The sequence below is a fragment of the Myripristis murdjan genome, chromosome 4 (genome assembly GCF_902150065.1).
Source record: "Myripristis murdjan chromosome 4, fMyrMur1.1, whole genome shotgun sequence".
Classification (NCBI taxonomy): Eukaryota; Metazoa; Chordata; class Actinopteri; order Holocentriformes; family Holocentridae; genus Myripristis; species Myripristis murdjan.
Genome location: NC_043983.1, coordinates 14768645 through 14792724, shown reverse-complemented (window position 1 = coordinate 14792724; position 24080 = coordinate 14768645). Strand labels below are relative to the sequence as shown.

The 24080-nt window shown below is 42.6% G+C and overlaps 1 protein-coding gene across 1 annotated transcript in view; it reads left to right on the top strand.

The window, feature by feature from the left end:
- notch2 (notch receptor 2) overlaps positions 1-24080 on the top strand; it is a 46739-nt gene that overhangs the window by 1185 nt on the left and 21474 nt on the right. Inside the window, exons 2-4 of the mRNA XM_030049047.1 lie at positions 9520-9601; positions 22684-22958; positions 23711-23918. Of these exons, the coding sequence (XP_029904907.1) occupies positions 9520-9601; positions 22684-22958; positions 23711-23918 (565 nt within the window). The remainder of the gene's footprint in view (positions 1-9519; positions 9602-22683; positions 22959-23710; positions 23919-24080) is intronic.

The window sequence follows — 24080 nt, the reverse complement described above, 5'->3', positions numbered from 1 at the left end:
AAAGGCAGATATTCACCGGTATATACATGGGCACTGAATTTTTCAGGAAAACATTAATTTATATTTTCACCAGCAACACACTATCCTCATGTTACTTAAGCTACGTCAGTTTGACCTTGTAAACTACAATTAATTACATAATACTCTAAGTTAATATAATCATGTAATCAGTCTGAAGGGATGATTAATCTCTTTCCCGCAAATACAAAGCGGGGTACAGAGTTTAAGTGGGTTTACCCTCCGCTGCTTCGAGCTACGCTTGGTAAAATTCTGCCGTATTTTGACTTAATGACTTGAACGTATTTCTTTAACCTGTTTCTTGATTTAGATTTGTGTACTTCTTACATCCTCGCCTCTGTCTGCCATCTTTATTATCTTTATTAATTTGTAAACTATCGTAAAAACTGTCGTGAGAGTTTGCTTCATTTATTTTACAGATCTTTGAGAGTTTTAGGCAAGTATCACTGCTACTTATATGTCCTTTTGCTTCTTGCTGTAGATATTATTTCCAATGTGTAGGTCTGCAGGATCATGAAAAAGCTGTGTCAGTGGCTACTCTAAGAAATGATGGACAATAACAAATATTAGGCCTTAAGGCCTCCCAAGCCTTGTTGCTTTGCCAAAGGGTGCCAAGGGATGAAACTGACATCATTTCACATCCTTTTTTTTTTTTTTTTTTTTAAACTCAGACGATACATGTGGTCAGGCTACCCTGTCTCGTGTTTCTACATGGACTAGGTGACTTGTGAACAGAGAAGCCACACAAAAGAAGAGAAGTCCATGTAAAAATGCTGCAGGCAGTGCAAGGAGAAGCGGGTGGAATGTTGCTGTTGGTGTTTCACATTCCTCCCTCCCTTTCTCTTCATGCTCTCTCTCCCCCTCTGTCTCTCTTTCTATAACACACACACTCTCTCACTCGGTGCCATGCTTTCTTTTCTCCATCCATCTCATGCTTTCTCTCCATTCTCATTACCTCGCCTCTCCCTCTATCACACTCCCTGTGCTACACTCAGCTATAGGTTCACTATTGTTGCTAACAGATACTGTCCCTTTATCAAATATTAGTTAGGTCTGACTGCAAATTGTGGCTGGTCTAAAGCTATTCCTGCCTAACAACATGCCAGGTGGTGCCTTATCCCAACCATGCACCATTTATGCAATAAATGCCCAGGGTGTTTGCTTAGTCAATTGAGCTAACATTAGTATTAATTATAGTATTGTATGACTGTTGCCAAACAAAATAAATGCATAGCTCCTAAGCAGTTAAACCGCTGTTTTCCATACTATTTCTAAAGGAATGTGTAGTCCTGCTAGGTTGACTTAGTTTTTTAACAGTAAAGGTTATTTTCCCCCTGAGGAGGTATAGCTGCCATTCCTGTGGCACACGACATAGTGTTGCCCCCAGAGTGTGGACATGTGGATGGTTGCATATATTTGCCCAGTGCAAACAGCAGACAGCTGACGTGTGTGTGTGTGTGTGTGTGTGTATGTGTGTGTGTGTGTGTGTGTGTGTGTATATTACATTGTGGGTTCAAGCTGACAAGGCCAGCGATTGTGCCGCCCATGGTTTCCTTGCGTCTGCCCCAAACTGGAGCCTGGTGTGAAATGTGATTTATCTGCTCCATCCTTCGCCCTGTGCTCTGAACACAAAGCTGTTTATTGAGCTACCCACAACACTGCATTATTTACTGACCACCAGCTCTACCCACTGCCTTGTGGCAGAGTTATTAATGTGGCGCACTCAGCGCATCCTCTCTACTGTGACACTCTCCCAGTGTCCCCTTGGGTCTCTCTCTTCTCTCTTCCGTGCTGCTCCCTGCTGTCTTGTTTAGATCATTTCTGCGATTGCCTCAGCATGCTCATGTTTCAAGTTATATTCAGTTCTGCCTTCTCCACCCTTTTTGATTAGTAGCACAGTATAAATGCCAGGCCACCACATGTGTTTCAGTCCTGTGCTTGTTGGTTGAAGTGGGAGACAGTAGTAAATAATGTCAAGTAAAGCTAGAGTAGCAACGTGTGGGTAAGTGGATCAGTGGGTAAAGAGCAGTGGGGCTGGGTTCCAGATGTGTGTGTGTGTGTGTGTGTGTGTGTGTGTGTGTGTGTGTGTGTGTGTGTGTGTGTGTGTGCAGGCTTGGTTGCTTAGAATAGGTGTAAACAAAACTACTGTAACAAACAAAACTACTGTAGTGGAGGTCTTGAAGCTGAAATGCTCAGTGGCCTGGTGAGAATTCATTTTGCCACTGCACAGCAACTGCCCATGCCCACTTGACCATTTCACTCTGTCTCTCTCTCTCTCTCTGTCCGTCTGGCTTTAATCCTGATACATTAAGTAAATACCGTCAAAGTGTTAATGAAGCTGGGTACGTGCATTACGTGCACTTCATGGACTGTTACTGCAAGGGGAGTTAGTGGCTGTGAAGGTCGGGGGGATTACAAAGCGTTGTATCTGCACTGTTGAACAGGTTAGCAAATTAACAGGGAATTACCGTGGCCTGCATTCCTTGCCCAACACAGCTCTGTAATCCTGGAGACAGGCAGGCAGGCAGGCAGGGCACATGGTGGGGCAGTGAACCAAACAGGGCACATCAGGTAGGAGCAGGAGGAGAAAGACTACAGAGTTGCCCTCAAAAGTTCTTTGTTAGACTGGACGGTCACAGAAATGTCATTCTGCTCTCATAATCAGCTGTAATATCTGTTGCGGTGTAAAAGGGCTCTGATTTGAATACTTAAGTATGTGGATTAACTAGTTTGTGATCGCTCTGTTCTCAATTATGGTGAGCAAAAGGGATGCATAATCAGTTTTAATAACACTTGTGGGGATTTTAATCAGCATTAGGTCACATCTGCTGAATGAATTTATGGCTAACACAGAATGGGCAGAGGTAGAATTCATGGCTAGACAGTCAAGATGGAGCCAGTGAGACGTTGACTTGTGCCAGTTAATCAGTCAGTGGTCCAGTTAGGCCAGTGCACAAAGAAGTTTCTGCTTTTGCTGTTTGTCACCCAGTTACAAACCTGTTAATGTCGCCTTCTGCATGGCCATTGGCACTCACTGTCGTCTCTGTTGTGCTTTTTCTGACCAGTCAGAGAGCGATGTGGAGCAGAAATGGCATCTGGCAATTCAAATTACAAAGCAAAAGAAAATGTCTGTTTCTTTCATCATGGAAGCAGCTGTTTCCTCAGCTGGAAATTATGTATTTGTGAGCTGACTTTTTTTTTTTTTTTATCACAAACACATATTCACTGACAGTGACAAGCATCAGCCACACCCAACCTGCAAGTTTGCAAAACTAGAAGCTGAGAACTCGTTATCAGGTCTTGTTAATGTGTCATGGCAAGATGCATCATTAATATGTTGGCAAAACAGGTGAATTAAAATTAAGTAAAGTTCTCCTTTAGGCTAATTTATGTAAGATTAAATTACCATCTCAGTTTGTTGGCTATGAAGGCTCCTCTGTGAATACAGTTGCAACATAGGCCAGTAAATATGTTGGAGGCCCTAAAAAAAAATCATGCATTTAGATTTTTTTCCTGATCAAATCAGTTTTTTTTCCCACTCATTTCCTGCTATATATTGTCATACATACAAATCGTCTTCCTACATGTAGTCTACATATAGGAGGAGGTTGTTACTTATGATTTTGCCTGCTGGTTAATGAAAATACACTAGATCTCGGACCTACTCGCCAAATTTGGCAAGTGGAACAAATTCTTAATGTTGATCCCTGAAGTAGGACTATGGGATGGGCAGCAAGGCACACAAACATGGCATAAGATATGGAGGCACAGCGAAACAAGTGACATATTAGACCCTTGGTGGCACATTCAAAGGTACACCTCCCACTCTGAAACGGATGCACAGAAAAAACTGCAAAGGCCCATTTGACAAAACCTCTGGTTATTGTATAGCTTTGACTCAATGTGACAGTGTGTAGGTGCCCCTCTTTCTGTTGCTGTAAATGTAAGTTTGTAAAAAAAATCTCTGTTTGCATCACACTTTACCCACTACCAGAGTTTATATTTGTTAATGAGACACAACTGGAAAAAATTTGCAAGGCAATTCTGAAATGTCTGACTAAGTGTTACTCAGGACAAAGCATGCTAGACAATTCATAGGGGCAGATACTAGCTCGGGATACTGGCTTAAATGTGGGCATGGCTGAGCAGACAGACAGATTATTATTCATAAATACTATAGGTCAAAGTACCTGTAGTTGAACTTTGGCTAGTCTGCATAATAGGCCAAAAATCTTTTGTTTTGGTCACAAGAAAACTGATTTTGAAAGAGAAAAATTTTTGAATACCAGTGGTCTAGGGAAAGGGAAAGTCCCTGAATTAGTCTAGTCTGCTCTCTCTCTCTCTCTCTCTCTCTCTCTCTCTCTCTCTCTCACACACACACACACACACACACACACTCACACACTCACACACTCACACACTCACACACTCACACACACACACACACACACACACACAGCCAGCAGTGCATCCTGCTGTACCAACACAGCACAGCCCTCCTCTGTGTACTCAGCTTTAGATGAAGCCTGTTAACTCCTCCAAGTGATTATAACAGCCGGGCCACCATCTTAGCTTGTTGAAAAGCCAGCTTGGTTATCACCCTTCCTTACGGTTTCTGTGGGCACTGGCCTGTTTCTTACATTAAAACTCCTCCCTCACTCTCAGCTTGACCCCAGAGAATAAGACCCTAAAGCCAAGCTTGGTATATGTCTTCTACTTTGTGCGTCTGCAGTTTGTGTGGGCCAGTAAAGGTACCCTCGGGGTAATGTTGTTTAGTTTGAGCTTCGTTTCTCTCCCTCCACGCTGAGCTAAGGGTATTTTATTGCAAGTTACCATGACGACAGGTTGGCTGCTGGATAGGGGCTTGTACAGCAGTTCCAGGAAATGGGGTTACTTCCTCACTTGGTGCGAACAACTTCCTGCCCTCTCCTGTATGGATGTGTGCCAGGGCCCAGGGACGCCCATTCGTGTGCAGTCTTTGTCAGTAGTTTTGTAATTACTTCCCCATTTCAATCCTCAGCTATTAGCTCAAAGCCCGTCTGTCTCTCTCTCTCTTTCTCTCTCTCTCTCTCTCTCTCTCAGTCTCTCTCTTGTCCTCTCTCCCCCTCCCTTTTTTTCTCCGCTCTCTCAGTCTCTCTCAGTCTCTGTCATTCTCTCTCTCTCACTCCTTTTTTTTCTCCTCATGACATAGCCAGGTCTCCCCAGGGGCTGGCTGTGGTTTCAGTGACAAAGCAGTGGCGAGTGCTGAGGGAGGAACCAGCGTATGCCAGCTGAATGCAGGCAGCCAGACTCCCCCTCCCAATCTCTTCCTTGACAGTCAAGTTCTGTGATTGCTCTCTTCCTTTTTATTAAGGCCTGATTCATATTGTATGAAACTCACATATTGGCACCTATTTTTTTTGCAGAATCCAAAATTAAAAGGTCTATATTGACACAAGGATAAGTTGTTTTTGTCTCTTTGCTGCCACTTATTACTAGCAAAATTGTGTGGAAAGTGATACCCAAATGGGACTTCTGCTATTTGCAGTATTTGTCTGAATAACAGAATCAACTAAATGTCTAAAATGTAATCCTGCTCGTAAGTAACACCACATCTTGCACATTATTTATTTTAAGAAAGAAGCCTTGTCACCACTGGCCCCTGATAGAGTTTATTTTGGAGATATTTCTGGGTGAAATAACCTGCCTGAATGTATTTCACAGACCAATCTGCTACAGGCTCTTAGCTCCACAGTGAAAGACCAACGAAATGGAAACTTCCAGACATATGGTAATAAAAGAAACCTAAGTTAGCACTGTTCTCGGTGGAAACATATAGCATAAACAGATGGTGTCTTAGTTACCAAAATATAATGCAGGAATAATTCTGCCTTTGAGGAGGTGTGTGCATGACAGAGAGAGTGTGTGTGTGTGTGTGAGTGTGTGTGTGTGTGTGTGTGTGAGAGAGAGAGAGAGAGAGAGAGAGAGAGAGAGAGCATCTGTTTGTTTCAGTAGACTTAAATGACCACTTTGCCAATTTCCAACCTTATCGCTATCTGAAAAAAAAAAAAAAAAAAATCCAGTGTACTTTTTGTCGCTGGAGATAAGCTGCAAATTTTGCTTTATTTCTGGCGCCAGCTGCATCATTTGACACCAGTGGTGTAGTTTTACTAAATTGACTACATTTTCCATCAACATTAACTGGACAATCTCAATTTTTTTTCTTTAAGAAAGGCAGCCAGACTCCTTTCTCTGCTTCACATTAGCGTCTTCACACTTTCACGCTCCCATCAGCAGAGATCACAGGTTGCTTTCATCCCAGTTGCGCCACGCCATAGACACTGTAAATCTCCTGCATTTCGTTATGCTTTCTTTCTCCTCATGCACTCCTCTTCTTCAGCCCTTTTGCATCCCCCCAACATGCACACACACACACACACACACACCACCCCCCCACCCATCCACAGTGCAGCTGGAAGATGAAGTGAGGGTGAGAGAGGGAGTGAGGACTTTGGATCAGGGAGGAGAATAATGCCATAATCATTAGGTCAGTTACCTTCAGTGTCGGCCTATTTCTCTTCGGCTCACACCAGCCAGCCGAAGTTTCACTGTTGACATTGTCGATCAGGTCTTATCAAGGCTCCGGTCTCAGGGAATTCCTCATGACCATGGTTCATTGATAGGAAGTGTGAGAACAGCTATTAGGTAGAGAGGATGGAATGCTGGTGCATTGATAGGAGCCTGGATTACAATACACTGGTCAGTCTTTTCCAGGTGTGTGTGTGTGTGTGTGTGTGTGTGTGTGAGTGTGTGTTCGTGTTCGTTTTGTTTGTTTTATGTGTGAGTGAGCAGTCACTTAAGCTCCTTCCACTCATTCAGCCAGTGGATTGTTGGAGTAAAATAAATAAATGGAGTAATAAGAGGCTGGCTGTCCCAGATACTGAAAGATCATCATGTCTGGCATTACGACAGCATGTATGGGAAGCTTGTCAAACCAGTCAGGGGAATGAGAGCAGTTTTTCGCCCTCTGCTTTTGCACTCTCACTCTTTCTTGCTTCCATTCTTTGCTCGTTTAGTCTGTCCTGTTATGCCCTGTATTGTGTCCCCCAGATGCAGAAAAACATGTTTATGTCCCAAATCTCTTTAAAATCACCAAAATCAGATTCACTGCAGTTTTGTATTCAATAGTGGCAATGCAAAAATTGCCAAGGGGCAACTGATCCTTCAGACTCAACTTACTAAAACATGGAGTAAGCATGAAAATCGATGATTGAGTCTGCATGGTTCTCATTGTCAGCCCCACTCACTGATAAATTTTGTGCTTATTCTGCAGTTTTAATTGAGTTTAAACAGTCCTCACTCATGTTGACGTTTCACAGTTTTGCGTAGTGTACCTTTAAAGAGGTTTTCATTGTCGCCCCGACCCATAAATAAATTCTGCTCTCATTACACATTTTTGTCATTTCAGTCCGTTTTGCATCGTGTACCGTTAACAGGACAAAAAACGAAAGTACCACCTGTTCAGCTGCTAACTTGTCTCACAGTCTCTGCTGTGTTACTGTGTACTGTGTGTGCGATTATGTATGTTTTTCCTGTCTCACTGTTAGCAAGTGCATATACCATATGTGTGCTCGGAGGAGAAATAGTCCCAAAATAGCTTTGAATTTTCTGTAGTCAGATACTGTATACGGCAAGACAGCTCACAGTTCTGTGCAGTGGATGTGTGTGTGTGTACATGTGTGCATATTAGTGTGTGTGTGTGTGTGTGTGTGTGTGTGTGTGTGTGTGTGTGTGCGTGTCTTGGGATTATGGATTTCACGCTGGTTTATGTGTGGGTATCTCCATGTCGAATGGCCTCTGCCTGTTGGCCTGAGTCAAGCACTTAGTTTGCCTTCACGCTCTGACTGTCCCTATGTGAATGGACAGGGCTTGAACATGAACAGCTTGTGGACAAATGGATCTTTATTCACTCCAAAAATCTTTTGCGTAAGCCTAATATAGCTGATCTGTTATCTGTGTTGGCGGATCGTCTTCATGAGGACGACTGAACTTAAATGACTTTGTGATTAATCTAGGCGCAGGAAGCAGCATTACTGCCGCGCACACTTCCTGTAGAGCAATGACTATCTTGTGAAGCCAGAGCTGTTTCGAAATCAGCTGACCTGTGCTCACTTTTTGTAGAAAAAGCTCTGTGTGCTACAGAATGGTAGTATATCATGGAACCACAGCTCGGAAACCACAGGTTGAAGATGCAAGAGTAAAAGTGATACAAAAAGTTCATATGCTGGTGTATCCTAAACTGACTAGAATGATTTTGTTCAGTTTAGTTCACCCATACTCAACAGTGGCTCACTTGATTTAGCTACCATATCACACTTATAAATGAAGACTGAGAACACCATGCTTCTGTTTGGCATGTTGTGCCAGCATGGTGTGCGTGAAGACCACTTGAGCCTTGTGTCTCTGCAGGCTTCAAGGCCACACAATGAAGGATGTGTCTGGCCATGAGTATCTCACTGGTGGGGAGATAGACGGGCTTTGTTGTCTCTGTCAAGGCTCACTTCTGTCTGCCTGCCCGTCCGATTGCCCCGTAGCCACTGGCTGACTTCGGGGTGGCTCTGCACACTTATATAGATAGGTGCTTAACTCTGTGGATTGTTGCCCTGCGGAGATGAAGGGAGAGAGGCTATAGTTTTTGAGAGCAAAGCCAAATTTGAAATTCAGGAGCATAGAAAAATACTACAAGCAACACTAAGCCACTCAGTTGTGAATAGGCTTTTTCTCTGATGATACTTCTAAATAGCTGATTTATTTTTATCTTTATATTCATAGTACACATTTCAGGACATGTGATCATAGTGGGGTCTGTTTATAACTCTGTCTGTAGACACATTGTTGTGAACATAGTAACTCAAGTACACTATATGATTTAAACTTCATGTTTACACTGCAGGTATCTCCTATAGAAGTGGTGATCTCATTAGATTTTGGAGCAGCTGCATACATCTATACATTAATGAGGAAAAACATTTTTGTTGAAACTCAGTGAAACTGCTCCTTTATGCTTTGAGAGTCAACGTTTGCATTAATATTGCCAATGCATATGAAATAATTACTATTGAAAGTATAAATTATATGAAATATTTCATTTTTTGCCTTTGCTTTGGGATTTTTTTCTTAAGTAAGATAAAACATTAATGATTGGGACAAAGAGAGGACACCATGTGACAAAAGTCAACAACGTAAAAACTGTCATGTGTTCTTGAGTTTATGTTGTAAGTAATTTGTGTTCCTGGCTATAGTGTGTGACTGCTGTTGTTTTACTGTTGTTGTATTTATTGTTGTAACATTGTTTATGCTGCCCTTGTGGCCAGGTCGCTCTTGAAAAAGAGATTTTAATCTCAATGAGTCTTTTTACCTGGTTAAGTAAAGGATATTGATTGATTGAACATGTCATAGAGTCCTGAGCCACCAGGATCGCCCACAGTTCCCATATTCTAACCTGTCTCTTGTCTCTTGCAGCTCTACAGTGTGTGGATAATGTGACACCATGTGTTAACAATGCTACGTGTCTGAACTTCAGCAATGGCACTGGATACTGCAGGTGAGTGTGTGACCAGATTGGTACACAAAACACAGGTTTTCTGAACTGAACCAACACAGTCATAGAGCAGATTAACACCATGAAAATAAAACTGCAGAAGGGGGTTGTTTCATCCAAAGCCAGTGCAGCAAGAGGGGTTTAGATCAATCTCAGCTTGTCCACGGGACCACTAGGTTCTGCTCAGGCACGGAAGGGGGAATAAAAGACTCCACTGTTTGACAAAGTACACCAGCACTGGGAACAATACCAATACACACATTTCCACCTCCAAGATGTTTTCTTGGGACATCTCAAGGGTTTTGTTACTTATTCTCTTGTTGCTGTAGAGGCATTGCCAACATTTTTTACTGTCTACTGCCTGCTGTGTTGTTGGTATTTTTACAGTATATTTTTTATGTGAGAAAATAACTTATTCAATATAATAATTTAAAAAGCATAATCAGCTGAAACTTGATTGGCTGAATCAAAACCATACAGTCAGTATGGCCAGTGATTGTTACCATATGTACTACTGTAGCCTTTGTTCCCTGGCAAAAGCCAGTTTAGTACTGACTGCCAACTTGAAGTGACCTGCAAGGTAAGTCTCTCCATCTACATCCAGCTGGAGAATCAGACCGTTACGGAAAAGTGTAAGGGACTGCACTGACCTCTGTGATCTATGCCTTCCACTTTCTGACAGCTCAGCCTAGTTAGTAATTAGGTCTGAGCTATCTTTGTAATTGCATTGCCACTCCCAAGCGAAATCCCCAATGAAAACACACCATAGCCAGTTCATGAACCTATCATATTTCATTAAATGTGATGTGAATCACACTATGTGTCTGTTCCCAGAGCTTTTGGAATTTCAACACTCGCTACTTCTGTAATAAGGGAAGGCAAAGTAACATTCCTTAATCAGTGTTTGACATTCCCTCTGTCTAATTGAAGGTCAGATAGACCACTGTTCTGCAGGTGCAAGGACGCTCATTTTGTGTGTGTGTGTGTGTGTGTGTGTGTGTGTGTGTGTGTGCGTGTGCGTGTCTATTAGCAGGTTTCTGTCATGAATTCTAATGCACTGCCAACACTTGATTCAGAGATATTCAGGCAGAGACTAAGAGGGGGTCAAAGACATAATCCCAAGTCAAATTTGCTCAAACCCTCGCTCATTCAAACACTCTCTGATATGTAAAAATGCCAACATTGTTTCCACACTAACAGAGTTTCTTCATTGTTGAAGATATTCACATTGCTAAATCAGGCTTTTTTAATTGATATCAGTATTTCTTTAGTTAGAAAATCATCCACGGGTGATCACAGAGTAATTTAGTATTTTATAGTTTCACAGTTTCGCTAATTTGTTTTGAAAAAGATAGTTGTGTAAGTAAATCTGAACATACTTAATTTTCACAGATGGAAGGGAATGTAACAGCCCGCTCATGATGCGAAGAGTTTTCAAAACCAAACCCAAATACTTGAGTAGGACAAGAAGTGTTTTCATATTGTGAATGTGTGTAGATACCAGCCAGCGGCCAGTGGAAAGGAGTCATTTATTACTGTTGTTTTCTCCCCCGGTCTTGCAATGCTGTCCTCCATTCTTGAAAGCAGTCAGTATTTTTTCTCTGAAATGAAAGATGATATTTTTGATAGCAAGGAAAACAGTAGACAGCCCTCTAGCCCTGAAGACACAGAGAGTGGAGTCTCTTAGTCTTGCAGTTTCGAAAAGTCAGCTGACAGAGCGCAGGCTTACTGTTACGTTGATTAACTTGTCCATTTATTTTGTGCCATCCACATGCAAACACACACACACACACACACACACACACACATACAAATGTGTACTCATGCCTCCGGCCTGTCTGCTCTTGTCTGCACATGCCACTGGTCAAAAGGCTCATTGTGTGAAAATCCAATTATGTGTTTATTAGTCTTCCCAGCATATTAAAGACGGCTGGTTGTAAGTAAACAGTTACTGTGGCCTCTTGGCTGAGACTGGCCTAATTATGTCCCTTGGATCACTCCATGGGTCAAACTGGGAGTGACATTATAATGACAACTGTTGTGATGACTGGCTATTATCAGTTAGGGATGACACCAGTCACCACTGGTGAACTACTGCATTCATTTTTTCAACACATTTAAGAAAATTAATAGTTGATAATTACACAGCATATTTCATGCTGTAAGACTAGGAGGCAAGGATAAGTGTATAAATGATTTATAATGTGGACAGGGTCTGAATCTAGCACCCGACAACCTGCCAAAGGCAGGTAGATTATGTCACACCGATTAGCTAAAGACTTGGCTTTTCATAAAAACGCAGGTAACGTTCAAACAGATAAAGGAAGCACTTATTAACTTTTCACACTGATTAGCCAAAGGAGTGTGTGGTGGTAGATGTGTTTAACTTTTGGTGAATATCCAACATATGGTACTCCTTTTCTTGACAGTTGCATAGTGCTGGTGGAGGTGCGAGCTCTAATAAATGCTTTTTAGTTTTATTGATTATTATTTAAACTTTGTAATGTATTTGCTGCAGGCGAGGGCAACATTGACTACAAACTCTGATGTCAGCAGTGAAGCTCTGAAACAGCTTCACAATGGTGATATGACTTTGCTGAATTGAAGTGAATGATGAGAATAAATTTGCCCTTACAATGTGTTCATGGCATTGTTCTTCAGTTTCACCTCGCTGCTAGTCCCTTTTTTGGCATTGCAAAACTCCACTGTGTGATTATGGGACATAAGAAATGTATTTTAGAACGAGTGTATGGGAGAGGTCGACTAGGTGCCTTGCAGGGCAGGGTGCAGAGAAGCTGTCTAACCGGCCAGACTGCAAGCCATCATCATGAGGTGTGAGAAAGGTGTGTGTCACCTGTGAGCGAGCATGTGCGATTTTGTGTCCGCCACTCTTTTTGCTCAGTGGTGTGGTTGCTTGGAGCCACAGACATAATAGCATATGTCAACACCAGGAGGGTATGTGAATATTTTGTGATGGAGGATGTTTTCTTGTTCTTGTCTTGTTTGTCTACCAAGGTGATTTTCTGTTACTAAGACAGTCTGACTCATTGAGTTTGTACCTGAGCAGTCACAGCCAGGCGGAGACTACACACATGCTGTCGTCCAAATCCTGTTTTCTTCCTGAACAAGATCTCTTTGTCTGCTGTTGGGCCATGGTGCAAACTGATTAACTCACTCTCTCTTTCTTTCTCTCTCCCTTTCTGGCTATGATCCTGACTTTGCCTACCTGTCTCTTTATTTCTCTCTCTTGAAGTCACCCTTTGTCTTTGTATAAAAAACAAAAAACTTTTTTCCAAAGAGAGAGGAGGGGAGAGTTACAGAGAGTTGTGTAGGCCTGCTACCTGTTTGATCTGACAAGTAGAATTTGCCTACAGGGCAGACCGAGGAAGAGAAAGGAATAAAGAAAGGAGGATGCCTCCTCTCAGGTAATCTGAGGAGGAGTATCTTGCAGCACAACTCCTTACTAATGATGAGAGAGGAGCGAAGTGGGGGGAAGGGAGACAAGGCAGAAGAAGCCAAGCGGACAGGAGTGTAATTTCCCTGTCACTACCCCCCCTTCATCAAACTGTCACTCATCCATCCCTCCCTCCCTCCCTCTGCTGCAAGGACTTAGATGCCTGTGGACACAGCTCACCTGGCCTCTTAATCCCTCTCCCACTCCCACTGACTTACTCCACTTTTCACTATCATCTCCATTATCTCTTAACATTTCTTTGTAACCTCTAGTACCTTTGCCTATGGTTTCATTGTCTTACAGTTAGCTTCCTTTTTCTTCACTCTTTTGTCTTTATCATCGCCGTGCCTGCTTAACTGCCTGCCTGTCTGTCTGTCTGTGTCTCTTCCTGTCACAGATTTTATGTCTGTATATCTGTTTTTAAGTAGAGCAGGGGAAAAATATGTATTTTCTTATTAATCTTCATTGGAACAATATGATATTGATCCCTAAATCTTTTAATCTCTCCCTTTCTTCAGTGGATGTGTGAAGATTTGTGCCAAATGTTATTTGCGGTGAGCTTTTCAATGGATGTGTGAAGATTTGTGGTAAAAGCTATACATAGTGAGCCTCCCATCCTCAAGATGCTGTGTGCTGAACTGCCAGCTTACCGAAACTCAGTCGACCAAATTACGTGTTTTGAACAAAGGAATAAATAATGGTGGCAGCACTACTGCTGAAGTTAGCATCATCAAGCATAAAGGCAGATGTCTTAATGCATTTTGGATTTAAAAATCATGATGATAAGGAACAGCGAGACAAAAGGAGAGCATTATGCCAGTTGCAAATATAACAAATGTATTATAACAAATATCCCTAACTGAACTGATGTGGAATCAAATTGAAATCAGTATTGAACTGAATTGGTCCTTCCTGTGAATCATCAAATCAAGAAATCAGTACTAATAGCCAGAGTCTTTCTCTTTTTTCTCCCAGCCGCCTGTTCTCTTTGGCCTTTTCTCTGTTTTGTTCAGCAGTCTGTGTTCAGTCTCCTTATTACCTTGCACTAACCCATGGTGTGATTTCCCGTCCACATCTCCTGTCCAAGTCTCATGTACCCAGGTTGAAAGAAAGGTGAAGCAGAGAGAGAGAGGCAGCAGTAGAGAGTCAGGAAGAGGGAGGAGGGAGCACACTAAGAGTAAAGGGAGGGAAAAACACGAGGGAGGAGAGCTGAGCCGCACTTTAGGCCAGTCACTTTTTCTCTCTGCTCCACACCTCTCCTCCTCCACAGCACCCACACTCAGGCACACATTGTTTTCAAGCATGCCCTCTCCCTCTCTTTCTCACCCTCTCTCTCTCTCTCTCTCTCTCTCTCTCTCACACACACACACACACACACAAACACACACACACACGGTCACATAGATAATAACTGGGCAAAGCACATGACCAAAACCAAAATCAACAGACTCTAGAGTTGGAGACTGGAACGTAAGGCAGTGATTTCTCTTTCCTGCCCTCTAGAAGAGTTATCAGCCTCCCACAACCCAGCTAGATGTGGCTGAGACTATGGAACCACAGTGATAAGAGGCTCTGTGTGAGTGTGTGTGTGTGTGTGTGTGTGTGTGTGTGTGTGTGTGTATGTGTGTGTATGTGTGTGTGTGTGTGTTTAGTCAGGCAAGGGTCACCTTGAGCCCTGAACAAGTTCCCAGGCTGGCATAGAGAGAGCTAAATTGCAGCTAGCCTAGATAGATGAAGTGTGTGTGTGTGTGTGTGTGTGTGTGTGTGTGTGTGTGTGTGTGTGTGTGTGTTTGCGTGCATGTATTTATGTATTTGTGTGTATGTATGTGTGTGTGTGTGTGTGGGTATAAGAGATGAAATGACCAAATTGTTCATCACTGCCACCTCACCAAATAGGGACAGCATGGTCTACTGTTGGTGGCCAATAGGTACTTATTGTTTCTTTTAGGCTGGGCATAATAGACAGAGAGACACAAACAAACAAACAAACAAACAAACAAACAAACACACACCAACATGCAGATGCATACCAGGGTTTGGACACATAGTGGATTCAGTCTCACCATCAGAAGGAGGAAGACTTACAGAGCGGTGGGGAATGTAGCGACCAGACCTTAAACCCACAGGACAGAGAAGTGAAGTGACAAGTGACTCCCACTCACACACACTCACACACACACACACACACACACACACACACACACACACACACACACACACACACACACACACACACACACATACCAAGCTGTGCTTTTTACACTCTGGGGCCTAAAATGATCCAGTGTTGTAACAGTCAAATTATCTCTTGTTAGATGCACCACAAATTTGTTTTCAGTATTGTTCTGTGTCAAAACTTGAATCAACCACACATCAAACTTTTTTTTTCTGTTTTCTGCCAGTTTTTTGTTCCATTTTTGTTCCAAGTTCCATTTCCAGTGATGATGATTTGCCTCTTTTGAGTTTATTACGTCAAATCACTTTGAGTGCAATTTGGAGTCCGAGTCCCGGTCTCAAACTCTTTAGTGCTGCTTCGACTGTAGCCGTCCACCGTCATCCACATATTTGACGATCAACTCAGCGTCCCAGGGGGCTGGAGCCTATCCCAGCCTGTAATAGACAGAAGGCAAGGAGCCCCTGGAGAAGTTACCAGTCAATCACAGGGCTCACACATTGCTATTTGTCAAAATAATTAAAATAGGATTTATTTTACATATTGTTCAGCAGTAACTTAGCTTCTTCAGATCTTGGAAGCATCTACCCAGCACTTCAATGTAGTTTATTGCTTCAGCTATCATCAAGTGATTCTTGTGTAGCCCAGATACTACAGGGCGACCTGTTTTGAGTTTTTTAATCAGTCCAAACAGCCCTCTATGCATGACCTAGACCTAGATGTGGATATTTTATTGGCCTGCAGGCTTATTGTTGATTATTCTGCTTCAAAGGACCACAGACAGAGGATAATGAAAGAACATAGAGAGACAAGCAAAGGGAGCTTTCGGAGACAAAATAGGTTCTGTGTTGTGTACCACAGCCTTTCCGACGGGTCTTTTTGAACATGTTCCTAAACACAGTCTGAGATTTTACCACATGGCCCTACTTTGGACTCCACCCTCCTCCGCACTCCTTTATTCTCTCCATGCTGCCGCTTTTCATTCCCTCAGCTGCGCTCCCTCTCCCTGTACGTCTGTTCTCTCTCTGTCTCTCCCCTCTTTCTCTCACTTCTCTCATTACCTCTCTGGCTTCTACCTCCCCCTCAATCTCTGCCCTCTCTTCGTCCACAGTCCACCCTTTTTTCTCTCTATTAATTTCACATCAGCCCTCTCCTCCTCCCCCTGCTCCCTCTCATCTCTCATGTTATTTTGGCTGCCTCTTTTCCCATATGAAATCGAGCAAAAACTGAGCACTCAGAAGAGAGCGAGCATGCCAAAAATACAGTTCTGACACAATAATCATATAAACTTATAGTCCCATGGGCTGCTTGCCATTACCATATGTGCTGCTCCTTAAACAGAGCTGCATAATTATTTCTTAACTAAATCCTTACCTAGGCAAAAGTTTTGATTTTATTTTAGAAAAACAAAAACACGTCCATACAAATAAGGTTATGAAACACAATGGGGGACAAAAAAAGAAATTACTATTTTAACCCAGCCATAAAGAATTAGAAATCTGAACATAACTTTTCTTTTCATAAAGTGCACAACCTGGTAGGTGGTGCAGGAGACTTGGCTGTACTCTGCACTCGACTTGTGACATCTGTGCATGCGTACACAGCACCAAAGTACCTTGAGTAGACCTATGCTGTAGCCAAGCTAGGAATGGATTCAGGGTTTGAAATGTGAGCCTGCGTATGCTTTCTCCCTCTGTACGTGTCTGTGTGTGTGCGTGCGTGCGTGTGTGTGTGTGTGATGGCCTCAGGGAGAGAGAGCATGATGGAGTTATTAAGCATCGCTGAGACTAGAATGGTGGATGGAGGTGGTGGTGGGGGAAGCGAAGTGTGGAGAGGTAGGAGGAGGAGGAGGTTAAGAGTAGCAAAGAATGAAGAATTGCAAAGGGGAGGAGAGAAAGAGGGGAGGGGAGACAGAGGAGGTGGAGGAGGTGGAAGACATTACATGAGTGAGTGAAAAGTAACTCACCCCCCTCTGCCCACTCCCGCCCCCGTGGCCAGCCAGGACAGGCAGAGGTCAGCATGAGGTAGAGCAGGAGGAGGGGGGGAGCAGGACAGAGGGATAGGGAAGGGGTGCAGAAGAGAGAGGGAGAGGGGTGCATGAGACGGGGGCGCTAATGTGAACCAGCTGTAGAAACCTGACACCTCGGCAGAGGAGGAGAAAAAAGAGGTAGAAGAGAGAAAGAAAGGGAGAGAAGGGCTGCAGGAAACTGCACAGAGAGTAATAGAGGGAGGGAGGAAAAAATCCCACATGGAGCAAAACAAAGAATCCTATAGATGAGTTTGGCTGCAGAAACACACTCCGCTGAGTTCTTCCTGAAAGTAGAGCTGGCTGTATGTGTGTGTGTGTGTGTGTGTAGGTGTATTCACATGCTGCAGTGTGTATGAAAAATTGATCGCACTGCTCCCTGTGCTATATTCAGTCATAGTTTAGTGTGTCACAGTGCATTGAATTATTTGTCTTTCTCAGGGAGACGCCACTCCCTGACAATAATGCGAATCATGCACAGCCTTGTCTGTTCGCCTCAGGCTGTTGTGATGCAGCCGGAGGCCAGTAATGAGCAGCCTATCTCACACTGAAACCTGAAGGACAGGGCGGTATCCTCGCCTGATGACATGGCATTTGGCTCTGTCAGCACTGGTTTGATAACACTGATTGAATTTAATAGAGTTTACCTGGCATCTTTTCTGTCAGCACTTTTAAATTTTCACGACATACTCAAAGCAGCAAGTATTATGCCAGTATATTTTTTTTTTCTTAGGAACTCTGATGTTTACCTGAGATGCCATTTGTTGCTCAAGTCTTATTTTATTTGAAATTTTGGAGTGAGGCTGAACATTTCACCAAAGCATGTGTCTCAAATTACCTCTCTCTCACTGAAGTGGCTCTACCTGACTTTGAAAATGTGTCTCATGTTTCCCATAGTTCTTAACAGTGAAAATGTGTGAAATGTTCCCAGTGAAACGTAAACCTTGCATTAACCTGGACACGGTGGTCTTTGTGTGACAGCTTGCTAATGTGATGTATGTCACAGGGCAGAGGACCATGTCGTTACTCTGGGATCGGGGTGGAGAGGCTGTCAGGGTGAAAAAAGAGCAGTCCTAATTCCCAGGACAGCCGTCTTGTTGTGATATCATGACCAAGCTGTGTTTGTGTTCAGAGTGGAAAGTCAGAGTGGGGAGGGAGGGATATCTTGGTGTGTGTGTGTGTGTGTGTGTGTGTGTGTGTGTGTGTGTGTGTGTGTGTGTGTGTGTGTGTGTGTGTGTGGTGGGTTGCAGTGCAGACATGCTGATAGAGGCACGGAGACAGAGGAGATGAGGTGACCCGTGTCTGTACTGTGACTAAGAGGCCTGAAGTTTGTCTCTTCTTTGAAGTCACTGTTTATCTGTTTACCAGCACCCTGAGTACTTGTGAGTGATCGTAGGGGTTGAAATTATATATTTAAATGGATTGTAAACCCATTTGAAAACAGGGATTTTCTTGTGCAGTATTATTCTTAATCATCCACCAAGATTAGAGAATTCCTAAAAGTCAGTAATTATAATAAAATGGAGTTTCAGGGCCTGCATTTTCTACACTAATACATTCTAGCAGGGCTGTTCCCACTGTAGGGTGACAGTACTGTCTGGAAACTGGTAAAACCAATCAACTTTACAGCAAAGTGAAATTATCCCGCTTGGTGGAGCTGAGAGAGCAACGGCTTTTACAAGCACTACCTGGAACAAAATGTTAGGGATTTTTTTTTTTTTTCAGAGCTAACATTGCTGCAGAGCTCATTTGCAAATTAAACGTCCACTTTGGGGCCTTGCAGTAGTACAGTTGATTATGTTAAGTTATCCTTCATTGTTCCCTGTGTGGAAATCGTCTTCTGCATTTAACCCTTCATACCCATTAGGAACAATGGACACTGTGCGGTGCCGGGAACAAACTCCAGTTCTAATTAACCTAACCTACTTGCTCTTGATGGTGGGGAAAAGTAGAGCACCTAGTAAATAGCGGTAAAATGGCTTGTGTGTTTCCAGGAACAGCACAAATTCGGCATGCCAAGTTACTGCTGCTATTAGCTCTAGCATCACAGGAGCAATTAAAGAGTCAATCAAATGGGCAGCAGGAGGAATAAAAGTTCTGACTCACTTATGCCGCTCTCGTGTGTGAATTTAAGTTTTAATTCTTGCAGTTTTGTGATGTTTTCTACACCCAGTGATGACACTTGCACACAAGATTGAAAGACATTCCCTTGTGAGCCCTAAATGTAGGCTTAATTTCCAAGCAGCTTTTAATTCAGCGCCACAAGAGAGAGAGAGACAAGTCATACAGCACTAGAAAGATCCATACTGCAGGTTTAAATTTTGGTATAGAGACATAGCTTATTACCCACACCCAGAATCTCAAGTGAACATAACAGTCTTAACATAAAAACCAAGGAGAATGACCACTAGCTGTTTTGCTGTTTATATATCGAAACGCATTTAAGAAACACATTTTGGTCACATTAACATTCATTTCCTTTTTATGTTAATTTGTTTATTGTCCGATGCGTGGCTTGAACATATGTGCATCAGACTACGGTGTTTGTGTGGGAGTGTTTATGTTCTTTCAAGAAACACTGGGTGACGATGAGAGACAAACACACACACACACACACACATAGATGTGATTGATCTGCAAGACTTCTCCCTGGCATGATTCACGACTCCCCAAGTTTCCCATGCGCTCACAACCTAATATCTTCAAGCTGCTTTCGGGTGGAGTGGCCAATAATAAATATAACTCAGTATGTGTGAGACTGAATTTCAAATGATTCCCATCTCCATTTCACATAGCGCATAACATTGATCTGAGCATCTAATGATTTACTTTTCCCACTGTGTACATGCTCCTGGTCTACTCATTAGTGAAAAAGCATGAATTGTACATTTGGGAACAGTTTGGAAGAGGGTACTTGTTTGTCTGTCTGTCCCTCTCACTCCCTCTCTCTGTGTGTGTAAGTGTGTGTGTGTGTGTGTGTGTGTGTGTGTGTGTGTATGTGTGTGGTGTTTCTTTGCTCTATTATGTTACCTGAGCCCCTCCAGGGAGGTAGGTGTGGAGGCCTGTGTCTCAGAGGCAGCAGCTAGCTCTATAGCCCACGGTCCCTAGACAGTGTGTCTGCCGTGTGCCACACACACACACACACACACACACACACAAAATGTGACAGCCTGTTGAATATAGTAGCTTACAAATATAACATTCACTGACTGATACTCACCTTTCTTCTTGGTAACCAAATAACTTTACAGGACAAATGTGAATGCCGGCCGTAGAGAAGCAGCAAGTGAAAGTGTAAGACTTGTCTGAGAGGCCCAGAAAGAGAGGAATAGAAAGTGATGAAGGGAGCATTGTTCTGATCCCTAGTGGTCGTATTGTGTAATGTTGTAATTTCCTTTCTGCTGCTCGTAATGTGGCTGAATCACTCAACAGAAAAAAAGAACTAGAGAGAGAAATAGAGTGGTGAGCGAGCAGAAACAAAGGAAATGATAGATAGCATGTTTCTTGTCATCCGATGTGCGCTCGCAGAAACACACACCCACAGTCAAATATTTTTTTTTAGATCTGTTGGGTAGAGGTGATAACATAATTGTGGTAGTTAGATACCACACTACAGAAAATCTCCACCAGTCATTTAGTCTAATATTCAGTCCTAAAATCTTGTTTTTCTTCAAACAAAAAAATAAGTCTGTTAGTGGGAGGAGATAATTGTATTTGTTTCCAGTGCTAATAAACCTGTTTCCAAAATTTTCTTGATGCAAGTCGGCTGGTGTGCTGTTTTCTGCCTGTTTTTTTTTTTTTTTTTTTGAAAATAAAACACTCAAGTGACCAGCGGCGCTAGCACTAATGATATGGAAAGCATCTTGACAGGATTGGCTCTTGAATTTGTGACATACCAAATCTCGCTGGCTTGGGTTAGGCTTGAATATCAGATTCTAGGGAAGTGCACAGACGCCTCTCCTTACAGTAATAAAATATGAAAACGCCTCTCCAGTGAAAAACTTTGCACAAATACCAGTCAGTTTTGTCTCAGTCACACATTTTAAGGGGGCTGACACAAGAAAAACACATTTTTTGAATGGAGGGTGTCTTTAACAGTGAATTTTATACAAAGTAACTTGTTCAGAGATTTTCTTTGCAATGCAGTACTAGTGAAATTCCACGAGTCTCAATCCCTGATTTGATACCATGGCAAAAACAGATTTAGCACGGACTCCTTTATTTAAAAAAAAAAAAAAAAAAAAAATGTTTATACAGTAGCACTTAATCAGAAACTTAATGTGATTCGACTATTAAAACATTTAGGCTACATTCGAATAACAAGATCATCAACTAGAAAACAAAGCAGCCCAACAAAATACTGATTTCACATTAGAGGGATTGTATGAGATCTACTGTAACAACAAATATAATGATAAGATTATTTACTCATTTTGATTCATAGCACTGTAAGCATGACTTCAACTTAAAGTATTTTGAGTATTTAAATTATACAGGCTATGCCTACATTAGAATAACTACACTGAATTACAGAGTGAGGGATCAAACTTAAGCACTAAAAACACTACTATGTATGGTATTGATTTGGTACCTAAGTATTGATTCTTGTGACACATACCTGCTGTTTGTTAATTTGTAGAGTTAGTCTGTTTGTTGAGTTTAGGTCGAGTGGTTTTGTTTGTGATCTTATTCAGTCATGCACAATACATCTTTTTGGGCAAGACTAGTGGGCAGCTGCCCAGGGAGTCTCTTGTTAATGATACTAAGTGGTTTGGAGAGATTTGTATCGATTTTGGCCCTGTGTCTTACTTTGTTGCTTGTTGCTGGGACTCCTGCCCATCTTTGCTGCCCCCAAAACGGCCACTCACCACCCTTGAAGTGTTTTCCGCTACTTGGTTTTAGTCTCTGCCAGGCTTCAGTCAACAACTTCCAGATGACTCCACCTCACATCCTTCTGCTTTTGGACTTCTTCTTTGCAGTCAATGCCCCTGGTTTAACCCTTCCACAAAGCTTACCTCAGCTGTCCTCTCTTCTCGAACTAGGGTTAATGGTGTGATGTTCAGACTTGTTGAACAAGTAAATTCCCTTTATACACACAAACACACACATACTCTCTCTCTTAGTATTCCTACATAGGTTTGTGGTTGTGAAAAGACTGTGTTAGACACTACCATTCACCCATGCTAGTTCATTTGGTTCTTTGATGTGCTGTCTGTATACTACAGGACTCCTGTGCTGATGTTGTTTTCAGCAAAAGCTCTCTGATGTGGTAGATTACGTGCTCCTGACTGAAACTGGCTCTGTTGTTCTATTTGTTTGCGTCTCTGTCAGGCACACACATACACATTTGTCTTTGTGCTCATCCTTCTGTCTCTTTTCTATGCTCATGCTTTATCATTGATTTCTGTGTTTTTGTGTGTGTGTGTGTTCAGGTGTGCTCCAGGTTTCCTGGGCGAGTACTGCCACCATAAGGATCCTTGTCATCCCGGCTTCTGCCGCAACGGTGGAAACTGCTCGGTGACGGTCTCAGCTGGTGTGCCAGTACCAGGCAGCCCCACCTGCACCTGCCCGCTTGGTTACACTGGACAGTTTTGTGATGAACCCCAGAACTCCACCTGCTACCCCAACAACCCCTGTGCCAACCAAGGTGTCTGCACCCTCCTGCCCAACGACAAGTACAAGTGCCAGTGTGCCAGAGGATGGACTGGTAAGATATAGGCTGCTCCAAGAGTGGGGCTACAGGTCTAACTCTTTCATGAGGTATTACATACCATCACCAGAAAAAAAATTGTCTATTTTTCATGCTCAGAAAATGGATTTATCTTGAACGAGGCTAAATACAAATTCAGTTTGTTACAGGGCTGGGCAATAAGGACAAAGTCAAATATTATAATATTTTTAGCTGAATACCTCAATGTTGTGGCAGTATTGTTGGGATGACTGTGCCATTACTAATATGTCCAGGTAGGTAAAGGGAAATAGAACAGCTAGAACTGTAAATTTAAGAAATTGCATCCTTTTGTTTTTATGCAGCCTTTCTAAACCAGGAAAAGACAACACCTCTGCCATATCACAATATTACGATATCTGAAATCCCAGATATCTAGTCTCATATCATGATAATGATATGATATCCTGATATAATTATTGCCCAGTCCTAGTGACAGCGTTGTATTTTAAAGACAGCTATACTCTTAAATGTGAACCTAACTGTGTGTGTCTTGTCAGTGTAATCTAAGTGTGCTGTAAATGACGACAGGTCTTAGGATAATTTAATGAAACATAATGGCGCTGTCTTCTAGATAATCTCAATTACGCACTCGCCCTTATGCATTGCCTTTTCCATCTGAGCCAAACTCCGTCATAGGTGCTCACCCTAGTTAATCAGGACAAGGAATAGTTACATCACATCCTGTGCACTGTTAAATGAACTGATGTCCTCCTTCTCTCCCTCCCCAGGTCCACGGTGTGAGCGTGAGGACAGCTGTCTGTCCAGTCCCTGTGCTAATGGAGGTACTTGCAGCTCCCTGCCCGGTGGTCGCTATACTTGTTCCTGCCCCTCTGGCTACACAGGTCAAAACTGCCTCAATGACACAGATGAGTGTGCCACCGCACCCTCTTTGTGCCAGAATGAAGGAGTTTGTGTCAACACCCCCGGCTCGTACAAGTGAGTTTATGCACCCGATTTGAAATATTAAAATGTTAGGAGAACAGAAAGAGCGAAAAATAGTAAAACAATATCAGACGACTTTTTTTTGAAAGGGTTTGAATCAAGGTTTAATCATTATTGAATGTTAACTGCTTGTACCGAATGAAATGACATTATGTG